Raw genomic sequence first — 25,430 nt, 5'->3', positions numbered from 1 at the left:
GTCCTCCCGGTCTCGTTTAAATTTCTTGATCTTCAACTCTCTTATCTCATTTAAAAAAAAATATTGTAAATCAACATTGGCTTTCAATGAATTTCATTTCAGTTTATTTGTTGAAAATGAAAATCTGTACCTAATTGAATTTGTATATGTTTTACCCCCTTATTGTAATTGTCTCACCTGCGACTGATTTGAAAAGGTGTGCCCTATAAAAAGGGTCACACCAACTGATGTTGCACTGCACCCTGACGAAGGCACTTTCGCCGAAACATGTTGGTGTATTAAACATTAAACACATTAAACACAGCAGAGGAGATTTTGAGTGTGCGACTTTCTTTGTGTTACTTTGAATTTGAATTTTCGTTAGTCTGCACCTCTTTTTGGGTGTGCTCCACTCCACTCCACTCAATCACATCATTAAGTTGGCTGACGACACGACAGTGGTGGGTCTGATCAGTGACGATGATGAGTCTGCATACAGGAAGGAGGTGGAGCAATTAACAACATGGTGCAGTTCACACCATCTCTCCCTCAACGTGGAAAAAACAAGAGATGGTGATTGACTTCAGGAGGGCCGCTGACCATCGGGGGGCGCTGCAGTGGAGAGAGTGAACACCGTCAAATTCCTAGGCTTTCACCTGACTGACAACCTAACCTCCTCCACCAACATCTCGGCCATCGTTAAGAAGGCCCAGCAGCGGCTTCACCCCCTCCGGCGTCTGAAAAAGGCAGGTCTGCCCACCCCTCACCTCTCCATCTTCTACAGGGGCACAGTCGAGAGCATCCTGAGCTATGGCCTCACCTCTTGGTTCGGCAGCTGTAAGGCGCTGGAGAAACATCAGCTCAACAGGAGCGTGAAGACAGCCATTAAGATCATTGGCGCTCCCGTCCCCTTCTTGCTGGAGATCTACAACCAGCGCTACGCGCGCAGAGCCACCAGCATCATAAGGGACCCTCACCACCCTTCCCATGGACTGTTTTCCCTCCTGCCGTCAGGGAAGAGGTACAGGAGCATCAGGATGCTGAATAGTTTCTTTCCTCAGGCAGTCAGGATCGCAAATGGACTGTGCCCTCTCCCCGTGCCACAACCCCCCCCCCCCCCTACTAATAATTTGTGCAAATAAACTAAATAAATAAATGAAATCAAATAAAAGTAAGGTATGAATCAGCCATTAGTGCCTTGCTCTATCCACTGAGCTTCACTATGTTTCATGGCTGTGGCTCTTTCCTGCGGGTGCACAGGGACCTCCTGGAGAGCCGGGGTTTCTGGGAAAAGCCACGGTGGTTTTTCCCACATCGGCATGCCGGGAGCAGAAATCTGGAGATGCCCAAGAATCTGTTTGGGTCTGGTTGGAGGAAGTTGTGTTTTGTTACCCGCGGTTTTCACCAAGGCATTCTTTAGAGGCCGGTGGGCTTTCTGGAAACCAGCAGTGACGGAGAGACACGCCGTAAATACTGTCAGGAGCGGAGTGAGGTGGGGACATGGCCAAATGTTTTTTGTTTCAACAGGGAGCATGGTTTCCCAAGCATGGTTTCCCAAGGCACACAGAATATTTTCTCTGTTCCTTCCTCAGCAAAGATTACAGCTGTGAGACAGAATCTATGCTTCATCGTATTGGGTGGGCTGATTCCCTTTGAGTGGGTTTGAACACAAATATAGGATCAGCATCACTCAAGTCATTCACACCTCAGCCACAATCTGGCAAACACCCCACCAGCTGGTGTTCTGATGATTTTAGCAGTATGGATTCCAATGATGCTGCTTGTTGGGTCGTGAGTAGATCGAACCCCCTTGACCGTAAGTGCCCAGGTGGGCTATCTCGTGAAAAGGGGCTTTCTGTATGGAGGCTGCATAAAAACATGCAAGAAGATCGTTGTCTGAAGTTGGGCGCTTCACTGCAGCTGCCCACCACTCCTGGCCTGAACCATGGAGGAAGGATGAGCCAGGATGGGATAAATGCGGAGGACACGTTTTACTGCGCCTCCAAATGCATGTGCTGTACTGTGTACTGGCTGCCGTGCATGTGTGTGTCATCTGTGACAAAATAAAGACAGGGTCTGTCCGTCCGCTCTGTACTTCTAAGCATCCACCCTGCTGAAAAGGTCCTAGAGCAAGACACTGAATCCCCACGAGCTGCAGTGGTGCTGCTCTGTAGAGAGTTGACCTCTGACCTCCCTGTGGAGATGGGGCAAGAAAAAAACAAAAGCAAACCAGACCTGTCCTGCAGTCTGCTATGAAGATGCATAGCATGAGATGCTATGCATAGACAGACAAACAGACAGACAAATGCACAAACAAATGGTGCCAAAAACCTAACCTCCTTGGTGGAGGTAAAAACAGTCAGCTTCCCAATGGGGATCTATAGAACTGAAATGTCAAGTGCTGGATGCAAATTTCCCTTTTATTCTTCCCATTTGATGATGATAAGAATGTTATATAGCACCTTTAAAATCAGAGTTTGCAAAGTGTTTTGACAGACAAAATAAAATAATACTCAAATTATGAATTTAAACGGCAATAAAACAATTATAAACATTGATCATACGGTGAAAACCAAAATAACAGTGAAATAGAATAAACGTAAGAATGATTAAGACAGAGTTAAGATAAATAGACAATAAAAAGCAGATAAAAGATAAGATGATAAAAAGTCAACATCACATAAGAGCAAGTCAAGCCCAGATTCAACTGACCATGAGCTACTAGGAGCCACCAGTCAATCTGATTTCATCTTTATTAAGAAATCCTGTTTTATTCCTGAATTACTTGTGAAATATGACACTACCCACTGTAGATACAGTCGGTCTGTGTGGCAACACCAGGTCACTTCCATTTAAAGTGTCTGGGGAAATGGCAGAAAGAGGTGTCGTGACACATGGTTTCCCCCACGCCCCCCAGCGTGTCTATGACGAGAGTGCCATCGCCTGAATGTATAGTGCGTTCCCACCAATCTATGGAACACATTGCTGTTGCCATGCAATCGTTAGGCCAAAGTTCTGTATGATTGGTATCCACACCAGAGTAAAGTGAATGCCAGTAGTTAGCTAGCAGCCTGGATCCTTAAGGTCCACGATATCAGACATGATGAGCTGAAGAAAATCATTACAAATCACTCATCACTTTTATATGATTGTAGTATTTAATATGATTGTTAAAAATGAGGAAAAAGGAATTGATACGGTTACTTGAAATGTACACAGTCTTTTTTTTCTGAACAAATTGTTCCAAGTTTGTGATTCATCTCATATCCGGTTTGTTCCAATAATTCCTTCTATCTGGATTTTCTCAGCATCTATGGAGAAAGTAAATGAATGGGACAGGTACTTACGCAACTACAAAAAGGCCTGTGCATATTTCAAGTATCACGTAATATATTCTTGTTGATGATGGTGATTATGATCAGTATGACAGACTCTGTCTCTGGTTCTCTGTTCAGGTGCTCAGAGCTCCTTCACCTGGCTGTCCTTCACCCCAGGAAACTCTCTGTCTACTCTTTCTCAGGTAACACACACACACACACACACACACACACACACAAACACACACACACACACACACACACACACACACAATAGTGTTGTCAGAACGAATTTCGAGATTCAAATATAATTGGATTCAATCAATATTAATACAATCAGATTTTTTTTATCCATTTCTTTTTTTATCTATATATTTTTTTTAAATATACGGCGATGTGATGAACTATCCAAGTTTTCTGAGTCTGGATATAGCTCTGATAACGCCGCCCTTACTGTCGCAAAACACAATTCATTTGACGACACAGCCCCCCTTTGCCATGGAAGACTATGATAGACAAGTGGAAAGTAGATAGACAGTAGATAGACAATGGAAAGTAGCCAATGGCTAAATCTGTTGCAAAGCATCTCTTCCCCTATGGGGTTTAATGTTTTTTTGTATGTGTCCCTGCTAGGGATGTTCATTTTGAAAAATGTCCATAATCGAAAATCGGGAAAATTAACGATCAATTATCGATTATCGATCATATTAATTATATATATATATATATATATATATATATATATATATATATATATATATATATATATATATATATATATATATATATATATATATTCAATCATGAGAGGCCAGTTGGTAGGATTTAACAAACTTTATTTAGCAATCGGCATGCATGGCAAATACTTTGGCGCATGACTCCATTGGCCAGTGGCGCTGCTCTTGAGGCAAGAGGAGGGCATCTGCATAGGCTAGGAGATCCCCCAAAAGGAAGATCCGATTACCGGAGGTTAATTGAGATCTGCAGGCACCGGTAGTTTGACTGTACTTTTCTGGCCTTCGACCTTTAGCGACTTACAGCTATTTGCGGCTGGCGCTTCCCAACTCGGTTGGGCTTATGATCTTGGTACATTAACGTTTAACTTGGCGCTTCCCGGCTTGGCCTACTTGGCCGCCTTGGCGCCTCACCATTTAGCTTGGCCTTCTTGGCCCCCGCCTTGGCGCGCACTGCTAAACTTCGCCTTCTGACTGACCCTGACACTCTCTCTTGACTCTCTCTCTTTCCTCTCTTCCCCCCAAAAATGAACCGGGAGATTTACTGCACCTTACTGGGCGCTGTGCTTTTCGGGGAGCCACCACCAACGAGACATTTTGGCACGGAAGTCCGGGACACTGTTCGTTGCCATGCTCACCGATTAAGGGAGGAGGGTTCTTTGGGCCGCCGGTATGGCCGCCTGCTCCGGGTGGATGTAGCTGGAGAATGCTGACGAAGACCAGCGGCCCAGTAATGCAACGGTCCTGTGGGTTTAATGTAGCGGGTGTGCAATGAGCCCTCTCGATCGTCATGTTGTCCACGTTCTCAGGAGTATCCTTAACACATTCACTGCCAGCCGTTTTTTTTTTACTGTAGGTAGCTTCTGCCAGAGGGTTTTTTTGAGGATTCTGGCTCATCTTTCAAGAGCCGAGGATTCTTTTCTGCTAAGATTTTGTGAACACAAAATATCTCAAAAGAACTAATAGAATGTGTGCTTTCTCTGTCTAAAAGAGTTAGTTTGTAGAGTTAGTAGTTATGTAGATATTAGCCGTTGAGTACAGCATGGTTTCAGCGTCTGAGACTGAAAGCTGAGATAATCGCAGTTTTGTGAAATTCAATCAAACAGGCAGAACAATCACTTTAACCATTTATTTTTGGCATCAGTGAGACATCAGACATCTAAACAATATAGTTCTGAACCCCCTCTCCTTCAAACTCCTCCCTCCGTGGGCGTGTCTCTGGTGGCTTTCAACAGCGTTTGTCACAAGCGAGTTTCTTCTGCTGCTGCTGCTGCTGCTGCTGCGAGTTTGAGCAGCCTCCCTCCCTGGCGGCCCCCTCGTCGGCGAGTCTGGATGGGGCTGCTCGTTTCTTGGGTTTTCGGTTGAGAGCTTTGATGAAGCTTTGTGCGATTCTAGGCTTTATGCTGCGTGTTTCAAAGTGTGTTTTGCACCCAGTCTATTTTTGGAACCCCCCACCGTTGTGCGCCCGTGTGCACCAGCGCGAAAGCGTTTTCGCCTACAGTATGAGAATGAGGCTCGTTCGTTTTCGGTTGTGAGCTCAGCTGGAATGAAGCTGCTTGCGATTCCTTTCTGCTGGTGTTTCAAAGTGTGTTGCACCCATAATCTATTATGCAAATTTGCAATCCCCCACCGCCAGCTCCCAAGCGCGAAAGCGAAAGCGTTTTCGCCAATCCATTTTCATGAGAATGGCTTCCTCACACTGCTTTTTGCTTGGCTTCCTCTAGTCTGGAGAGCACTGTCGCCACTTAGTGGGTCGGTGGAATGGGTTGTACACGTTCGGTGGCTCCAATATTTATATAAGAGATGTAAAAGGGTTAGATCAACGTCCCACCGTCAATTTTTTTTTTTTTTTTTTTTTTGACGTATCAACTCGTCATTGGCAGTCAACCGTTGGATTTTTTTTGACGTATCAACTCGTCAATGGCAGTGAATGTGTTAAACAAACACCGCAGCAAGTCTTTCAGTTACAGAGTCAAACACACTGTGTCCCTTTTCTGTGCCTTCTGGAACTCCCTTAATCCGAATGTTGTTTCTCCTGCTGTAATTTTCTTGGTATTCAAGGCGAGTTTCAAGCTCTGTAATCTTTCTGTCCGCACTCTGCGATCGGCTAACCAGTCGGACATTCTCATCCTCCAGCTGTGAAATTCTCCCCTCAGCCTCGCTAGTTCTGGAGCCCAGTTTAGCCATGTCTTTGATCGCTGTCACGTCATCTCCCACTTTCTGTTTTTTCTGTTGCAGATCTTGATTCATGTTACGCATTTCCTTCAGTATCTCAGGGCCGTCTCCCATCTCGTTATTCGGCGTCTTCACGTCGCTAGCGTTAGCTTCGTTGTTAGTTATGCTAACGTTGGTAGCTTGGCTAGCCCGAGACTGCGGTGGAGACACTTGGTTGATTTTCGGGGTATTCCCGTTCGACCCTCGACAGCTTCGCAGTCTATTTCTTCTACTCATGAGTTTATCTCTCTCAGACAGCTTTGTAAAAACAAAGTAAAACGTTTGGCCAGTGTTATTTTAAACAAATAATGTTGAAGCGACTCTGCCCCATCGCCACCGGAAGTCCGGTCGGGGTACATTTCGAAATCCCTCCAGGCCTGAAAAATATTCTAGGGGAAACACTACACTGTTTTAGCATACCAAACTTATGAACGTATTTGTGTGTGTGTGTGTGTGTGTGTGTGTGTGTTTGCGTACTTGCGCATGTGCAGGCACAGCGGGGAACGTGGAGCACGGGGCTCAGTACCAGCTGAAGTTGGTGTATGAACACAACCTGCAGAGAACGGCCTGCAACATGACCTACGGCCCCTTCGGAGGAGTCACTGGTACAGCACGCACGCACGCACACACACACACACACACACACACACACACACACACACACACACACACACACATACACACACATATACAAGTACATACATGTGCACACACCTACACACAGATTACAGCAAGCAAACATACTTGCAAAATAATAATATGTGAAGTTGACTTAACTTAACTTAACGCGGCACTTAACAGCAAAACGGTCTTCTCCTTGATTTGAAAATTCTGCGGGCAAGATGGGCGCCTATAGTCCCTTGTACCCTGGCAGAATTCCTAGCCCATAAACTAACTAATAACTTGGCCAATAAGTATGTAACAAACAAAATAAAACAAACAGTAATGTCTTAATTTGATGTAGAATCCAAATAACATGTAACTGGTTAGTTAAACTCGCATTCCAGGAATATCGTATTTACCGCACTGCTCCTAAAGTTAACGTAGGTGGCGCGTGCCTCAGAGAGCCTGGTTGTCCCGGAACCCACTCCCTTAGCGCCAGAACACACTCGATTTGGGGGCACGCCAGGATTGGCCAACGCCAACTCCAGTGCCCAGAACTGTCAAATCAAATCATTGATTGATTTGATTTGATTCTTTCTTTTTTTTGTATGACAGGCAGTATTTTCAGTGTATCAGAGATAGAGCACGTTATAAATATAGCCACGTTATAAACAACTAACTAACGCTGGTGGTCCGTATGGAAACGGTGTTACTCGAAATGGTTAAAAGTTATATCAATTTGGTCATTCAGTGGCTTTTTACTGCCATGTAACATAACTAACATTAGCCACAGGACCCACGATGCCTTGCAGTGTTAAAGGGCTCGTGCTAAAAAAGGGTCCATTGGAGTGAATGGAGATGTTGCAACTCTCCTGTTATGGCTCTGCCATGACTAACAGTAATGATCACATGAAGGAAATATTTTCCACATGAGTGGGGAAGGGGGGAGTTGGCCATGACGTCGGGTTGTACCACATTTTCGGCATTTTGGAGGGCAAAAAAAAAGCAGGTTTGAACCCATAGAGGGCACTTTTCCTGCACACACACACACACACACACACACACACACACACACACACACACACACACACACACACACACACACACACACACACACACACACACGGTATAGGCTACTTCAATATTGGGGGGATGTATCCTTTATCTCACCTTCTTGTATCTTTGCTTTCGTCATGACACTATACAACAAGTAACACAAATTACATGGAATAACAATTGCCACCATTTCACGTCACTCCATCCGTGCCTGTACCCCATATAGCCACAACCCAGGGATGCCTGCCCCCGCTGTGTGTGTGTGTGTGTGTGTGTGTGTGTGTGTGTGTGTGTGTGTGTGTGTGTGTGTGTGTGTGTGTGTGTGTGTGCGTGCGTGCGTGCGTGTGTGTGTGTGTAACTTCCTCTAGACCTAACCGTATTTTCAAAATTTCTGAAAAATAAGTCATATTTGAGATCGGGGCTTTTCATAAAAGATCCGGGGCTGTAGCCCCGAAAGCCCAGGTCTAATGACGCCACTGCTTGTAGGGAGATGCTGCTTTATGCTCAAAACTGCATGATAATGTCAATCTAATAAAAAAGAAGAAAGAAATCTCCAATAGGCTATCAAAGAACATGTCGGCAATATCAGGTGTCGAATTGTGGCAAAATGCGACATTCACATTTAAGTTGTACTCTTAGATTGAATGGTGAGGTGAACCTAATTGACACACATAATTAGCGAGCAGATGACAGAGATTCCAGAGCAGAAATTGGTTAAGAAGTAACTAGAGCAGGGGTTCCCAACCTTTTTTGGCTCATGACCCGATTTTGACGTCACAAAAATCTAGGGACCCTAGACATTCAAATTCCGTTACACCATCGATAATATCATCAGTGACATCGTCAGTGATGTCACATGTACGCTTCTTTTTCCCCTCAGAATTCTGACTTTAATCTGAGAATTCTGACTTTATTTTCAGAATCCTGATTTAAAGTTATAATCTCAAACATTTTCATAAAAAAAGTAACTGTCTGATAGTGAGCCTATTGACAGTTTGGATCTCACCTGCAATTACCAGTCATCGCCATAGGTGTCACCCAAGAGAACAAAACTGAAATCCGTGGATGCTTGAAACTTTAACCCTGTTAGATTCATGTGGTTTTCCTCATAAATATCGGTAAACAATATTTCTGTGTGTGTGTGTGAGTGTGTGTGAGTGTGTGTGAGAGAGAGAAAGAAAGAGAGAGCTCACATGCTTGCAGTTGCAAACCTACACAGTATGTCAAACACACACACACACACACACACACACACACACACACACACACACATACACACACACACACACACATGCACATACACAGACAAGTTAAGGGTTGTGTTCAGTACATTGGTTTTAACCCATTGATACTAGGGGTGTGCCGAAAAATCGTTTCTTAGATGCATAGCGATGAGACACGTAACGATTCAAATCGATGCAAAATGTTCGATTATCGATTACTTTTTTTATCTTTATCGATTACAGTTTTAAGGGACGGACTCATAAGACCGACTGTAAACAGAGAAAATGGCGGCGGCAGCTAACGAGCTAGCTGCTCTGACCGTCAGATTCACCCATCTGGGTTAAAATCCACCGTGTGGAGGCAATTCGGGTTTTATGAACATGAAGGCAGAACGACGATTGACAGAAGCTACTCCGTGTGTAAAGGTCCTTACACATCAAGAGCGATGCGAATATACGGCACGAAATTGCGATGCAAGTTTTGACCCACCTGTCAATCACAGCCACAGATGTGTACACGTCGGAATACCAAGATACCAAGTACCGACGTGAAAGTATTTCACCCAGAAAGCAGTTCCTCAACTGTCCGACGAGACCAAAACCGAAGTACTGGAATCCCTGAAGAAAGCATGCAGGGGGGCTATAACATGTGATGCATGGACTTCAGTCGCAACTCAATCGTATGTCACGGTAACGGCACACTTCACAAGTGACAACGACTGGGAGCTGGTGAGTTATGTCCTCCAGACAAGAGTGATGACTGAGAGCCACACGGGTGCACATACAGCTGAGCTGTTGCTAAAAGTAGCAGCAAAACGTTTGCTTGTTGTGGGATGCTATGCTGCTCACTGGTCATTTGTAAAGGATTTTGTTTGGAAGTCTTTATTTATTATTTATGAATAAGCTATTTGTTTTGTATTAAACAAACATGCTAGTACCGAAATCTGTGAAAAAAGCAGAGGATTTTGGTTAAAAGTTTTATTTTCTATTACTGAATAGAATAAACAGAATAAGCTATTTTTGTATTAATCCTGCCAGTACAGAAATCTCTGAAAACAGCAGAATAAGCTATTTGTCTTTTATATTAATCCTAAATCTGTGAAAACAGCAGAGAATTTTGGTTAAAAGAAAAGAAGTCTTATTTCTAAAGGCACTTTATTTAAAATAATCTCACCTGTAATTTGTTGTGAATAAGAGCAGCTTTTTGTTGTGGGAAATGTTTTGGATGTATTGTTTGGTCTGATTGATCTAAATAAAAGATAATGGAGGTAAATTTGTTTGTTTACTTTAACTCATTCATGGCCAGTTTAGGACTGCCAATATTTAGCACAGGCCAAAGATTTTCATAATTGTTGGTCATCTTTCAAGACCCACAGTAAATTATCTATTAGCACCAAAGTGATTTGCAATACCTCAAAATGAAGATGTACGTCTCTGGGTTCACCAGGAGAAAAAAAAGTGAGCTTTTAGCATGTTCTGTACTCTACTTATAGCCATTTATATACACCCTGTTTTCACCAAAAAGGTCTCTCGGAGAAGAGAAACAGCAGAAAAGGCAATTTTCTGACACAATCTCAGGCAGAACTCGCTCTCAATTCTTTTATTTTGAACTGTATTGACATCAGACATGTAAATATTATTCATTATGACACAAATGACAAAAAAAAAAAAAAAATATATATATATATATATACATGAAGTGCTTTTTTTACATTCAACAATACAGTTTACTCAGTGTGAGTGAGTATGCAGACAGACACACAGACAGACACACAGACACAGACACACACACACACACACACACACACACACACACACACACACACACACACACACACAGAGAGAGAGTTCTGTCCACAGCTGCTGCTGGATCGCACCTCCTTCCCCCGCAAATTAGCATAGGAGGGGAACACCAAACTGGTTTGAGATCAGCGTCTAGCCTCCTCTGCCTCTGCTGCATCGTTTTCCTCCTCTCATTCGGGCTGGGACGAATGCTGCGACATACAATCCATGGCTGCGACACAGGAACGGGTCCGGCTTGGCTTTGGGACCAGGCGCTGGAACCGGATCGATCATGTTCGTCACGGGTTTGACTACTGCGAACAACTCAATACAGGTTCGCCCTGCAGCAAGGCGAGCAGTGCAGCGCGCCGAGGGGCGTTTCAATGGCGTTTCTCCTCTCTACAAGGAAGCGCGTTTCTCTGTTTTCTCCTCCTCTTCCATTTCAAAACAACAGCTGCGGTATGTGTTTGATCGCGTGTTGTCGGCTTGACTTTGAGGCTAGGGACCTGATAACATGTCACAGGCTGGGGAAGTGTTTGAACTACGCGCTGTACTAATAAAAACAAAAACACGTCAAACGCGTCATTGGCGGGGAGGGCTATTTCTGATAACACGTCAAAGACGTCTTTGGCGGTGAATGAGTTAATTAATGGATACTGACAAAGAAATCCTGCATGGGGAAAAAGATACTGACAAATAAATCCTGTATGGGGAAAAAGATGCATCGAAAATCGTGATTAACACATTCACTGCCAACAGTTTTTTTTTTTACTGTAGGTAGCTTCTGCCAAGTTTTTTTTTTTAGGATTCTGGCTCATCTTTCAAGAGCCGAGGATTCTTTTCTGTTAGGATTTTGTGAACACAAAATATCTCAAAAGAACTAATAGAATGTGTGCTTTCTCTGTCTAAAAGAGTTAGTTTGTAGAGTTAGTAGTTATGTAGGCATTAGCAGTTGAATACAGCATGGTTTCAGCGTCTGAAAATGAAAGGTGAGAAAAATGCCTTTTTGTGAAATTCGATAGAACAGTCACTTTAACCATTTATTTTTGGCATCAGTAAGACGTCAGACATCTAAACAATAGTTTTGAACAGTAATTTCCTCCATAACAGCAGGAAACCCCCCTCTCCTTCAAACTCCTCCCTCCGTGTGTGTTCTCCTCCTCCCTCCGTGGCTGCAGCGGGCGTGTCACAAGCGAGTTTCTGCTGTCTGTGCTGCCTGGCTGCCCCTAGTCGGGCGAGTCTGGATGGGCTCGCTCGTTTCTTGGGGTTTCGGTTGAGAGCTTTGATGAAGCTTTTGCGATTCTGGGCTTTATGCTGCGTGTTTCAAAGTGTGTTCCACCCAGTCTATTTTTGGAACCCCCCACCGTTGTGCGCCACCGTTGTGCGCCAGCGCGAAAACGTTTTCGCCAAACCATTCTACAGTATGAGAATGGTTTCCTCACGCTTTTCCCTGCAGTTTTGGCTCGCTTTCTCTACTCTGGAGAGCACTGTCGCCACTTAGTGGGTCAGTGGAATGGGTTGTACACGTTCGGTGGCTCCCATATTTTTTATAGGAGACGTAAAAGGGTTTGATCCACGTCCCACCGTCAATTTTTTTTTTTTTTTTTTTTTTTGACGAGTTGACTCGCCATTGGCAGTCAACCGTTGGTTTCTGCTTGACGAGTTGACTCGCCAACGGCAGTGAACGTGTTAATCGTAATAATCGTAATAATCGATTAATCATCGAATCGTAGCACCCTGAATCGTAATCGAACCGAATCGTGAGGTGCCTAAGGTGGCACACCCCTAATTGATACCTGATGCAGCATTTGTGTGTGTATTCCTTTAAGACCGGGAACCGCGGTCTTAAAGGGATACACACACAAATGAGGGATATACACGCAAATGCTGCATCAGGTATCAATGGGTTAATTAGCCCACACAGTTCTCTCTGTGAATCACACACACACACACATATATATATATACACTCACAGACACACACACATACACTCACAGACACACATATATATACACTCACAGGCACACACGCACACACACACACTCTAAATACGTAGGGATTGAATGAAGGGTCGGTCCATCATGCCAGGCCACAGTCTCTGGCACTCTCCCTCCTCTCACTTTGCTTGAGACACTCACTTACACACACGCACACACACGCACGCACGCACACACACACGCACACACACACACACACACACACACAGACAGACAGACACACGCACGCACACACACGCACGCACGCACACACACACACACACACGTAGACACACACAAACACACACACAGACACACACACACAGACAGACACACACACACACACACACACACACACACACACACTCATACACGCACACACATTTTGACAATACAGCCTTTATTTGGAATTGCCATTTTCACTGCTTTAAAGGGGGTTCCCCCCGTGCGTCTGTGTGTGTGTGTGTGTGTGTGTGTGTGTGTGTGTGTGTGTGTGTGTGTGTGCACGCGGTGTGTGTGCATTTGTTTTTCTTGGATACTGACAAGTCAAGGGCTTTCCCCTACTTGGTTTTTCCAAAAGCCCAATTGACTGTAGAGAGAGCAGCTATACTCTCTCTCTCTCTCTCTCTCTCTCTCTCTCTCTCTCTCTCTCTCTCTCTCTCTCTCTCTCTGTCTTTCTCGCTTCTCTCTCTCTCTCCCTCTCTCTCTTTCTAATCATTCCCTCCTCTCAGAGATTTTTTATAGTTTCATGTATTTGTCCAGCACAGCCAATTTCCACTCACGCACGCACGCGCACACACACACACACACACACACACACACACACACACACACACACACACACACACACACACACACACACACACACACACACACACACACACACACACACACACACACACAGATCCAGATGTATGCACACACACAGACATGAACATGCATAGGCAGACACTCTCTCCCTCTCTCTCTCTCTCTCCCTCCCCAAACCAGCTTCTGGCTCTGTAATCCTGCTGTTCCTTGTTTCTCCCACTAGTTGGCACTGCAGGCTGTGGAAAAGCACTTAACTACAGTATGAATGAATGTGATCCTACATTGCTCCTTGTAGAGAAAATCCCTATAACATTAGATTAGGGAACACATATTCACCATTAACTAGTTGCTTATTGGCATTCTTTAGTGGCACTACTGTGCCACCTTATAAGACCCATACGGATCAGAGCACATTGAGATCAACCCGGTTGAATCAGAGTGAGATGTAAACAGAATCAGAACAAACAGAAACAATAAACAACCCACTGAGCCCAGAATCTCATTGTCAATGTTGAACCCAGTTTGCAGCAGTAGCAGCAGACAGCAGTAAATACATGAGTACATATTCAAACAATGCATAAACAGCTGTAAATATCAAAAACATGCACTGGAGAAGGCAAGCCAAGTCATTCAAGTTGATTGAAATAGCACATTACAGCAGCAACATGGCAAATGGAATGGAACGAAAGTAAAACAATCAAGTAAAACATTGTCAACTGAACGTGTGAACTGAACAAAAGTTGAAATGGCATGTACTCGTATGTAGTTTTTCAACACTAGACGAGCTCTTGTAGGAAGGCCGAGCGCCAACGGAAAACAAACAAAAAACACAAATGAGTTTGGACGTGGTATCAGAAAATAGACAGGGCTCTTCAATCCCATTGATCAACCAAAAGCCATTTTCACTTTCCAAACTGTATTTGGATTGGTTTTGCTTCGTGTCAATCCGCTGTGCTGAGACGCACTCTCACTGCTGTAATCCACACCTCCTCATTTGTTTGCTCTTGGCACGGCCACGAGTGTGGAAATGATAGGATGTGTGTGTTTATGTAACACTGCTTTTGCCAGGTTTCTTGTTCATATTCTGTTTGTCGTTGCTGTATCCTGTGACTGTTTACTGTTCTCAGCTGTGACGGATCACTTTCCCTACTGACATCTTTAATGTTCCATCTTAAAGGAGAAGTTCACCCAAAAAATGACAATTGAGTCATTATCTACTCACCCACATGCTGATGGAAGGACGGCTTCGTTAGTCCACAAACAGTCCTGGAGTTTCACAGCAAAATACCGTTGCAGAATTCTCCTAAACAATTGAAGTGAATGGTGAGCAACTGGGAAACATTAAAAGAATGAAGAAAAAAAAGCGATGTGAGCCACTTTCACTTTCACCTCACGGCTACAGTGCACATTTAAGCTAAAAACAGTAGCGCAGGAATGAGTCCGGAAGTGGCACTTCCTGCTCGTACGTGTAAAAGGCAATGGGATTTTTGTATGGGGATTTCGGTTAAATGCATGAAATATATATATATATATATTTATTTTTTTATTTAACCTTTATTTAACTGTGGCAAGGAGGTAAAGAAGAGAGTGCAGGCGGGGTGGTGCGGGTGGAGAAGGATGACTGGGGTGATCTGTGACAGAAGGGTACCAGCGAGAGTGAAGGGAAAGGTCTACAGCAGGGTAGTGAGACCAGCCATGCTGTACGGTCTAGAGACGGTGGCACTGACAAACAGGCAGGTGGCAGAGCTGGAGGTGGCAGAGATGAAGATGTTACGCTTCTCTCTGGGAGTGACAAGGCTGGACAAGATAAAGAACGATTACATCCGAGGAACCGCCCATGTTGAGCAGTTCGGACAGAAAGTGAGAGAGGCAAGACTGAGATGGTATGGACATGTGCGGAGGAGGGAGGTGGGGTACATTGGGAGGAGGATGCTGGAGATGGAGCTGCCAGGAAAGAGGAGGAGGGGAAGGCCCAAGAGGAGGTTCATGGATGCAGTGAAAGAGGACATGCAGGCAGTGGGCGTGACGGAGGACGATGCAGAGGACAGAAACCGATGGAAACAGATGATCCGCTGTGGCGACCCCTGACGGGAATAGCCGAAAGAAGAAGAAGAAGATTTAACCTTTATTTAACCAGGCATGTCTCATTGAGATTAAAATCTCTTTTACAAGAGAGACCTGGCCAAGAATGGCTGCAGTAGCTACATAGTTTCAGACACAACAAACAGCGAAACTTACAACAAGACAACAAACAAGAAAACAAACAAGCTCGAGAGTGCAATACAGTACATGTGCAGGAAAAAATACATTTGAATCATCAATTAAAACATTTACAGTTAATAGAATCACATTCCAGGGACTCTACAATGCCTTTAAATTCACTCAGGGTAACTAGGTCCCGTAGTTTAAGGCCATTCTGCAGGCTATTCCAAGAGGATGGTGCAGAAAACATAAAGGCCTTTTTGTCCATCTCCATCCGAGCTTTAGGGACAGTCATGAGCAAAATGTCCTGAGACCGTAAGCCATACTGTAAGTACCGTGCTTTTGGGACAGAAAGACCGATAAATACTCAGGAAGTCTACCTAGACTTCTGTCTAGACCTACCTACCTAGACTAAAGTCTGTGGTTAAACAAAAGTTTATGAAACAGTGAAGTTTGTGTTCAACAAAATTATCTTCACAAATGACTTTTGAAGTGTAAATGTGTTGTTTTTAAAACACAATTTTCAGAAAATGTTTCAAAAGTCATAAAAGTGGTCCTCATTTGTGAAGATTAGCTTGCTGAACACAAACTTCGCTGTTTCATAAACTTTTGTTAACTCGGTCCCCATCAGAGTTTCAAAGGAAAAGTCGCCAGTCACTGCCAGGCTTTTTATCTTCCAACACCCACAGAATATGTTCTTCTATGACTATTATATATGTAAACACCGAATATCCCAAAGGAAAGAAGAGAGCATCGACTTTTATAGGAAAACAAGTTGATTCTACCTTCATCTGTTCTTTAGGTATTGCCACTTGAATTGAGTTGAGTTGAGTTGAACTTTATTGTCCCTCAAGGGGAATTTTGTCTTAGGCATGTTTACAACTGCGATAAAAAACAACAACATGGCATACAGTGCATTTTACAAATCAAGACAGTTGACCGAACAAGACAAGACAGGGACAGAGACATTCACAACCTGAGCATCAGGATTCAGCCCGTTGCATATGCATGTTACATCCTTCCCGCTTAATTCATATCCTAGTATTGCACAAATTCCTGACCACTCATATTGCAGCGTCCTCACATATTGCACTCATTTAGTTCCTACATATCACTAAATATTGCAATAGCCCAAATATTGCACCCGGCATACCCCTAACACTGCCTAAGTGTGCTTTTCCATATATAACCAACACAGTATATATACCAACGGTTACAAGAGATGAGAATAAGAAATTAAAAAGAAATAGGTTGTTTGTTTAGTAAGGCTATGGAAGTAGGGAGGAAGGAGAGCTTGTATCGGTTGCTCTTACATCTGCTGGCCCTGTAGCGCCTACCAGAAGGTTGTAACTCATACTCAGGATGTAGAATATGGGAGGGGTCTTTTAGTGGACGGCACGGTGGCTCAGTGGTTAACACTGTTGCCTCACAGCAAGAAGGTCCCGGGTTCGAACCCCGGTCCGTCCCAGGTCCTTTCTGTGTGGAGTTTGCATGTTCTCCCCGTGTCCGTGTGGGTTTTCTCCGGGTGCTCCGGTTTCCTCCCACCATCAAAGAAAGACATGTATGTTAGGGTTAATACTCCTGTCAGTGCCCCTGGCCAAGGTACTGGCAAAAAAAAGAACTGGAGTTGGTCCCCGGGCGCTGCACAGTGGCTGCCCACTGCTCCTAGTTCTAGGAAGGTTCCTAGTAGAGGATGGGTCAAATGCAGAGGATGAATTTCCCCAAGGGCATAAATAAAGGATAACTTAACTTAAGTATTCTGTGAGGCAGATTGACAACCTTGTTCTCAAAAATGGTCTGGAGAGGTGGGTAGTCTTTCTGGCCTATGACCTTCATTGCTGTTTTCATCATTTTGTTGATTTTCGACTTGTGCTGGACAGCGTGCCAAACCGTGCTTCCATACCATACCTTATTATACCATACCTTATTATACCAAACCATGCTTCCATACTAGGGCTGTGAATCTTCACTGGCCTCACGATTCGATTCGATTACGATTCATCTGTCAACGATTCGATTCGATTCGATTAAACAATGCATCACGATGCATCGCGATGCATCTTAAATCGATCCATCACTTTTTCCGCAATACATGATTTATTTTTTCTCACTTTATTTTTTCTCACTGTGTGGCTACTTTTAAAATAAAAGTGCGTTTGGAATTGCATTGTATTATGATCCATAATTAAAATAAACAACTGCATGTACTTACATTCTATTTTATTTGATTATAAAAAAATAAAAATAAAAAAAAATAAAAAAATAATAATCGATTTTTGATATTTGTTAATCGATGCAGAATCGTGCACGTCCGCATCGCGATGCACCTTATAATCGATTATTTTTGACACCCCTATTCCATACCTTATTAGACTACCCAGCACCGCATTATACAAAGTTAGCATGATCATGGTGCTTACTCCAAGTCTCAGCCTGCGAAGAAAGTGGAGTCTTTGGGCAAGTTTACTGCACAAGTAATCTACCTGTACATTCCACTTCAGCAGGTTGTCAATTTTTACTCCCAAGTTTTTTTTGTTTTTTTTTAATTCAATAAACAAAGTCTGGCATTAATAAACAGTACATTATACAAAAAATTCAGACTAAACATTTACAAAATTGGAACCGACAATCAAATAAACAACAACATAAAATAAATAAAGCAAAAACATTAAGTCAGAGTTCTAAACAGGAATCAGGATATGCATGTTTTGGTACACACTCCATGCTTGTTTGGTTTTTACATGTTTCAAGGCTTTCTTAAAGTTAATTGTCTCATTCATGAATACTAAGAACAGGGGTCCGGCATTTTGAAATCTACATCGGTGAATAAATTGTTTAGCCAAAATAATTAAACTATTGTACATCATTTCAATTGTTTTATCTTTCATTATAACTCCAAATTTAATATCATTATATTCCAAATTGGGCGATTGAGGGTATTTTTCAGATATCCAATTTTGAAAAAAATCCCCAAAAGATCGAGAGTAATTACAAACAAAAAACAGATGCTCTACGTCTACAGTCTCAATATCAGAATCACAAAATCTACAGTTGTTCATATCAAGGTTAAATATTTGTCTCAGAAACTCATTACATGGATAAATATCATTCATTACTTTAAAGTTGGTGTCTTTAGCTTTGGGTGGAATGGGAAGCGTGAGGTATCTAGTTCGATTTCTAATTCTTATCTCTTCAGGATAATCTTTTAACAGATTTTTCCTTTTATTGGTAAAGGGAAGATTACAGAAGTAAGAGTATTTCTTATAAATTTGTTTATGCATTTTTTCTCCTTAAATTTGATACCGTCAATACACAGTGAAGGTAGCTGTGGAACGAAAACATTATACAGCAACATCCCTTTAACCGTATTCACCATTGCTTGTGGAATTGCCTTAATAACCACCGAGTATTTTCTTTTTGTGCAATTCACATTGTATTTATCAATAAACGTATTATACTCGAGAAGATTACCATTTGAATCCATCAAATGCAAAATTGACCAAATACCTTTCTCCACCCAGTCACAGTAACACAAAGATTTTCTTTTAAATAAAAGATAACGATTATTCCAGATCGGTGAATTATGTGGAGTAAAATTATGTTTCTAAATCAATTTCCAATATAATAATACCTGCTGATGAAATGTAGACAACTTCATAGGTAATTTAGTTATACAGAAATCACAACTCAACATAAACTCTATTCCACCACACTTTTCAAAGATTTTAGCCGGGATATTGAACCAGAAACCATCCATATCTTGTAAAAATTGTTGTAACCACTTTAGTTTTATCATTCCATTCATTGCTTCATAATCAATCACATTTAGACCTCCCTCTTCTAACGGTTTTATTGTATCACCTTTTCTAAGATAGTGATGTTTATTTCTCCAGATAAAATTGAAAATCTTTTGATTAATTGATTTGATTAAGTTGTCAGGAATGGCTAGTGAAAAGGCTGGGTATATAAACCTAGATAGTAGGGGTGTCACAATATATCGTCCCACGAAATTTCGCGATAGTAAAACGTCACGATATGTATCGTTGAGATGAAATCTCATATCGTGAAAAAAATTTTTTTTTTTTTTTTTTTTTTTCAAAAGTAGACAAAGAAACGTCTTTGTTTGTTGAAGTTCAATGTGTGGAAAGTACCGTAGTTCAGTTGAACAAGTCTCTGAAGAGACACATGAGAAGTTATACAGGAGAGAAACCATTCAATTGAGTTTCTGGCAAAACTGTTTACTTGACAGGAAAAACTGAAGATGCATAAAAAATAGACTAAGAAAAGTCTTGTTGTTTGAGTTTGAAGAAAAACTGAAGATGCATAATGAGAATTTATACTGCTGAGAAACCTTTTAGTTCAAAGTAAATCTAAGTGACGGTGTAACTCATTCTATTTCAAGATAAGCCTTATCTCCAATCTCATGTTTTTTCTAGTTGTTATTGTAATAACAATTTCCCACAACAGCATGTTTTGTATTTGTGCATTTCAAATAAAATACTACTTTTCCAGTCATATATTGTCATTATTCAAGTTTAAAAAAATATTGTTAAAATCGTATCGTATCGTATCGTTATCGTGAACCCAGTATCGTGATACGTATCGTATCGTGAACTGAGTGTATCGTGACACCCCTACTAGATAGCGTTTCAATTTTAGTAATCAAGATACGTCCAAAAATTGACAGATCCCTCTGTAACCATGAATTAAGAATAGACTCATTTTTCTTAATAGTAATCACAATATTTCGGTCTTCTCTGGCTTTACAATCTTTCATTATAACCACCCCTAAATATTTCACTTCATTTTTAACAGGAATCTCATATAAATCTATTAATGGGTGGTCATGAATCGCAATAAGTTCACATTTCTTTAAGTTTAGCTGTAATCCAGATGCTTAATGGCTCATTTCCACCACATTTTACTGCCCTGCACAGCTCGTCACCACTCGGCTCTAATCGTTTCAGCCCGATGGACGTTTTGCTTCCACCGCCGATCATCTGCCCCCACCCACCCCCGCCCACAGCTGGTCGTCATAGCGACCGCATATCTGTCCTTCGCTTATAGCCGAAGTAGGCTATAACATAACGTTACAATTAAATCCATCCACAGAACTTTTAAACTGTTTATGAAATACTGGTGCCTCTAAATGACCTACAGTGTACATGGGCAAATGTGACAAGCGGCCAGGAGAATGGATATCACTTTGTAGTTAGTCAAACTCACAGGCATGCGCTGCGCTGCGCGGGGACGGGAGAGGCGCAACAGAGTGAATGAAGCCTGTACCCCGCGGCCTCTGACACCAGGCAAGACCGCGGCTTCACCAAACACCCGCTGCGGCCTAGCGGAGCGCTGCAGCCTCCACTCAGCTACAGAGCTTCCTGACTCCCTGAGCAGCGGACTTTTTTCTAATTGAACACCCGCCACGATTTTATTTCACCGGAGGCGAAGGCAGCAACACAAAAGACTGATGGAAATATACATAACAGAAGAGAAGGTAAGCCCACTAAACTGGTATGCAGCCGCCAGCATTGCAGTCAGTAGACAGAGTAAACACGATTCTGCCTGACCAATCAGTCGTCTACAATGTTTTCACGTCACCGTATGAACCCGGGTTCGCAGAATAGAACCCCGACGAGGCAGGGACGAAAAGTAGCACGACTCAGCCCCAAATCAAACCTGGCTGGGCCGGTTTTTACCGGTGGAATGAGACCATTTATCGAGTCGAGCGGAGCGGGACCGCGCTACTACCTGCGGTGGAATTGGGCCATTAGAGAACACATCTATCTTCTTGATTACCAGAGGGATCTGTTCTGCCCTCTTGAGGAAGATGGTGGTATCATCTGCCAACTGAGTTACGCTCAAATGAATACCTAGCACATTTAAAGGTTCAATTTCTGGGCTGTTTTTAATGAAAATGGACAACAATTCTGCTACTAAAATAAATAATAAAGGGGAGCTGCCGCAACCTTGACGGATCCCGCGTTTAACCTCAAATCTTCTAGTTCAGGGGTGCCCACACTTTTTCAGCTTGGGAGCTACTTTTAAAATGACCAAGTCAAAGTGATCTACCAAACATATTTATTTATATATATATACACTGAGTATACAGTGGAAAACAGTGGAACAGTGGAAAAACAGTGGAAAAACAGTGGAAACAGTGGAAAAACAGTGGAAAAACAGTGGAAAAACAGTGGAAAAACAGTGGAAACAGTGGAAAAACAGTGGAAAAACAGTGGAAACAGTGGAAAAACAGTTAAAAAAAAAAAAAAAAAAAAAAAAAAAAAAAATTTTTTTTTTTTTCCTTCCCCAATGCCACGCGATCGACCACACTACCTTCGCGATCGACCGGTCCGGGAGAGAGACTGAACTATTGATGTCATTATACATCATACCAATAATCTTAATAAAATTTGTTCCAAAACCAAAGTACGGTACTCTAATTATTTTAATATAAAAGGATGTTCAACTGAATCAAAGGCTTTATAAAAATCTAAAAATAAAATAAAGCCATTATCTTCAACCAAGAAATTATAATCTAGTAAATCGAGAACCAATCTAATATTATTATGTATAGATCTTTCCTTAATAAATCCAGATTGAGTTTCACTAATTAACTGTTCCATGCCCATTTTCAACCGATTGGCAATAATATGCGTAAATAATTTGTAATCTACATTCAATAGCGTTATAGGTCTCAGATTATCTATGTATTTTTTGTCCTTACCAGGTTTAGGTAACAACGTTATAATACCTTGTTTCATTGTTGACATCAAATTATTATTTTCAATACATTCCATAAGAGCCTTAAATAGCATCTCTTTAATGTCTTCCCAGAAGAATTTGTAAAAGTTTGAGGTCAAACCATCTTGACCAGGAGCTTTACCTACTGACATTTGTTTAATGGCTGTATCCAGTTCCTTCATACTAATCTCAGAGTCACATATTTCTTTAAATGCAAAGTCAATTTGAGGAATGAATTGTTTGATACCTTCAAGAAATGATATTGAGCTCTCCATGGAATAGGATGAGGAGTATAATTTAGAGTAGAAGCGATGGATTTCTTCAGAAATGACCTTTGGCTCAGAACATTCTCTGTCATTAATCATCAAAACATTTATTTTCTTTCTTTCTTGTCTTTTTCTAGTCCAAAGAAATAAGATGTGTTCTTTTCCCCTTGTTCAATCCATTTGGCTCTAGATCTAACATAAGCTCCTTGTGCCCTTTGGATCAATAGGTTATCTAATTTGGCTTGCAAACTTAGAATCTTTGCTTTATCTTCATCTAATAACTCTTTTTTTCTGCAACATTCATTTATTTCTTGAACCATTTTAAATTAAATTTCCTTCAGCTGTTGACATCTGATTTTGCTAAATGTAATAGAAAGACTCCTGACCTTATATTTGAAGTATTCCCATTTCCTACAATAAGTATCAATTTCTGTTTCGTTTTTAATTTCCATCAATAAAGCCTTTACTTTTTCCACATATCTTTCTACATTTAATAAATCAGCATTGCATTTCCAATAATTTTTTCTGTATTTGGGATCATTCTCTGGTTTCAGTGTAATTTCAATTACAGAATGATCTGTTAGGGGAGCAGCAGATATTGAGACATTTGACACACACTTAGTGACTTCTGGGGTCACCAGCCAAAAATCAATTCTGGATCTTGAACTGCCATTAGGTTTTACCCAGGAAAAAAGTCTCAAAAGTGGATTTTTCTCTCTCCAAATATCGATAAGAGAGTTGACATTCATGAATTCCTTCAATGCAGTATTATGATGGTGATTGTTGTAAGGAGAAGGACATCTACAGTATCTAACCACTCGTCCGGTGCTATATTAAAATCCCCATTAAAGTAAATCCTATGCCATACATTTGCTAATATTCAGCAATCACTTCTGTCAGAGTACTTAAAAGTATTTTGTTCTGAGCAGTATTATTATACCCATAGATATTAATCAGAATAGCAAACGTCCCTTCAAAATTAATAACCATACCAATCCAGTGACCATCCTTATCAGATGTGAGTGTTATTACCTCCCCAGGGAATCTATGTAAACATGTGGCCACACCTCCAGATCGATTGCTGCCATGAGAAAAGAATATTTTATCTCCCCACTGGTTCTTCCAAAAAGTAGTGTCCTCTTCACATGAATGAGTCTCTTGCAGAAAAATGCACTGTGCTTTTAGTCCTTTACAAAACAAAAAGGTGGCCTTGCGCTTTACATTGTCTTTTAAACCTCTTGCATTTAAAGATAAGAAAGAAATCTCTGACTTTAGAAAAAACATTGATAAAGAACATTGATAAAGACTCCCAAGTACTTATAGGAGCTGACCCGTTCAATTTCACACACCCCTATGACCACGGGGTCATGGGCTCTGACCTCCTTAGGGTGAAAAATATTTTTTTTGGTCTTATTTGTATTTAAGATTAGAGGGTTGCTTTCGCACCAGACCTAGAAAGCCGAGATCTCCCTATGATACACTGAGGGACAGTCATCAACACACAACAGGCTCAGAATTATTGTGTCATCTGAGAATTTTATGACAGTGTTGTTTGGATGACTACTTCTGCAATAATTTGTGTAAAGCTGCGTTCACACCGACCTATTAAAGTTTTTCGCTGGCATCGAGTTTACATACAAAGTCAATGCAAACGAGCGATTGAGCGTATATTCGCCCGGGAGAAAAATCGCTGGGCGTCCGAGCGGCAGAGACAGAGCGATAGGGAGAAAATACGCTTGTCGCTCAAGATGAAATATCCCAACTCGAGCGAAAATACGCTGGCATCAGTCGCTCGCTGTTCAACGCTGATTGGCTGCCGTGTGAGAGCGAGTCAAGGATCACACTGGCTTGGAACAAACCGCTGGTTTATTGTGTGGCAACAAACCGCATTGACAGCTGATTGACAGGCTGACAGCTGACATGAAGTGAAGTCTGTACTACCTGTATGGAGCTCGCATTAGGAGCACGCTGATAGGCTTATAGCTTGTAAACATCTACGGTGGCTCGTAGTGGACAAACATGACATTGCGTGACGTTATAGCCCCCACATGTCCGTCAATTCGTGTGCCTGTTGATGAGTGATTTAAACAGAGCGACAGAGCGATTCCAAAGGGTTGAATCAAGCGACAGAGAGAAAAATAAATATCTCGGTGTGAACACAGCTTAAGCAGTAAATAGAAAGGGAGAGCTCATGCCCCCTTGGGGCACATCTGTACTGCTGTGTTTGATACTAGAGAGAGAGCCATTGATCCTGTTGCGACTTCATCATAGTTAAAAGTGAGTAAAACCATTTAACAATAAACAGATTAACTTGCATTCTCATCAGCTTCTGAAAAAGCAAGTGTGGTCTGAGAGTATCGTAAGTGGAGCTAAAGTCAGCGAATACGACTTGGGCATATGCCTCAGGCCCCTCTAAGTGCTTGCTGATTTGATGTGTCACACTGACAATAGCATCCTCAGTACTGCGCCCCGCCCTGTACGCATACTGGCAAGGGTCCAAGCACGGTGCCACCTCTTCCTTCAG

At 42.0% G+C, this 25,430-nt stretch overlaps 1 protein-coding gene across 1 annotated transcript in view; it reads left to right on the top strand.

The window, feature by feature from the left end:
• The window catches only part of bbs9 (Bardet-Biedl syndrome 9), a gene marked incomplete at both ends in the record, with an annotated part of 588,136 nt that overhangs the window by 19,020 nt on the left and 543,686 nt on the right, over window positions 1-25,430 (top strand). The window contains 2 exons of the mRNA XM_083636722.1: window positions 3,435-3,499; window positions 6,736-6,849. Of these exons, the coding sequence (XP_083492848.1) occupies window positions 3,435-3,499; window positions 6,736-6,849 (179 nt within the window). The remainder of the gene's footprint in view (window positions 1-3,434; window positions 3,500-6,735; window positions 6,850-25,430) is intronic.

Source organism: Poromitra crassiceps (genome assembly GCF_964638095.1).
Source record: "Poromitra crassiceps genome assembly, chromosome: 1".
In the NCBI taxonomy this organism is placed as follows: domain Eukaryota; kingdom Metazoa; phylum Chordata; class Actinopteri; order Beryciformes; family Melamphaidae; genus Poromitra; species Poromitra crassiceps.
Note: the sequence above shows the minus strand (reverse complement) of the source record. Positions and strands in the feature narration are given on the sequence as shown.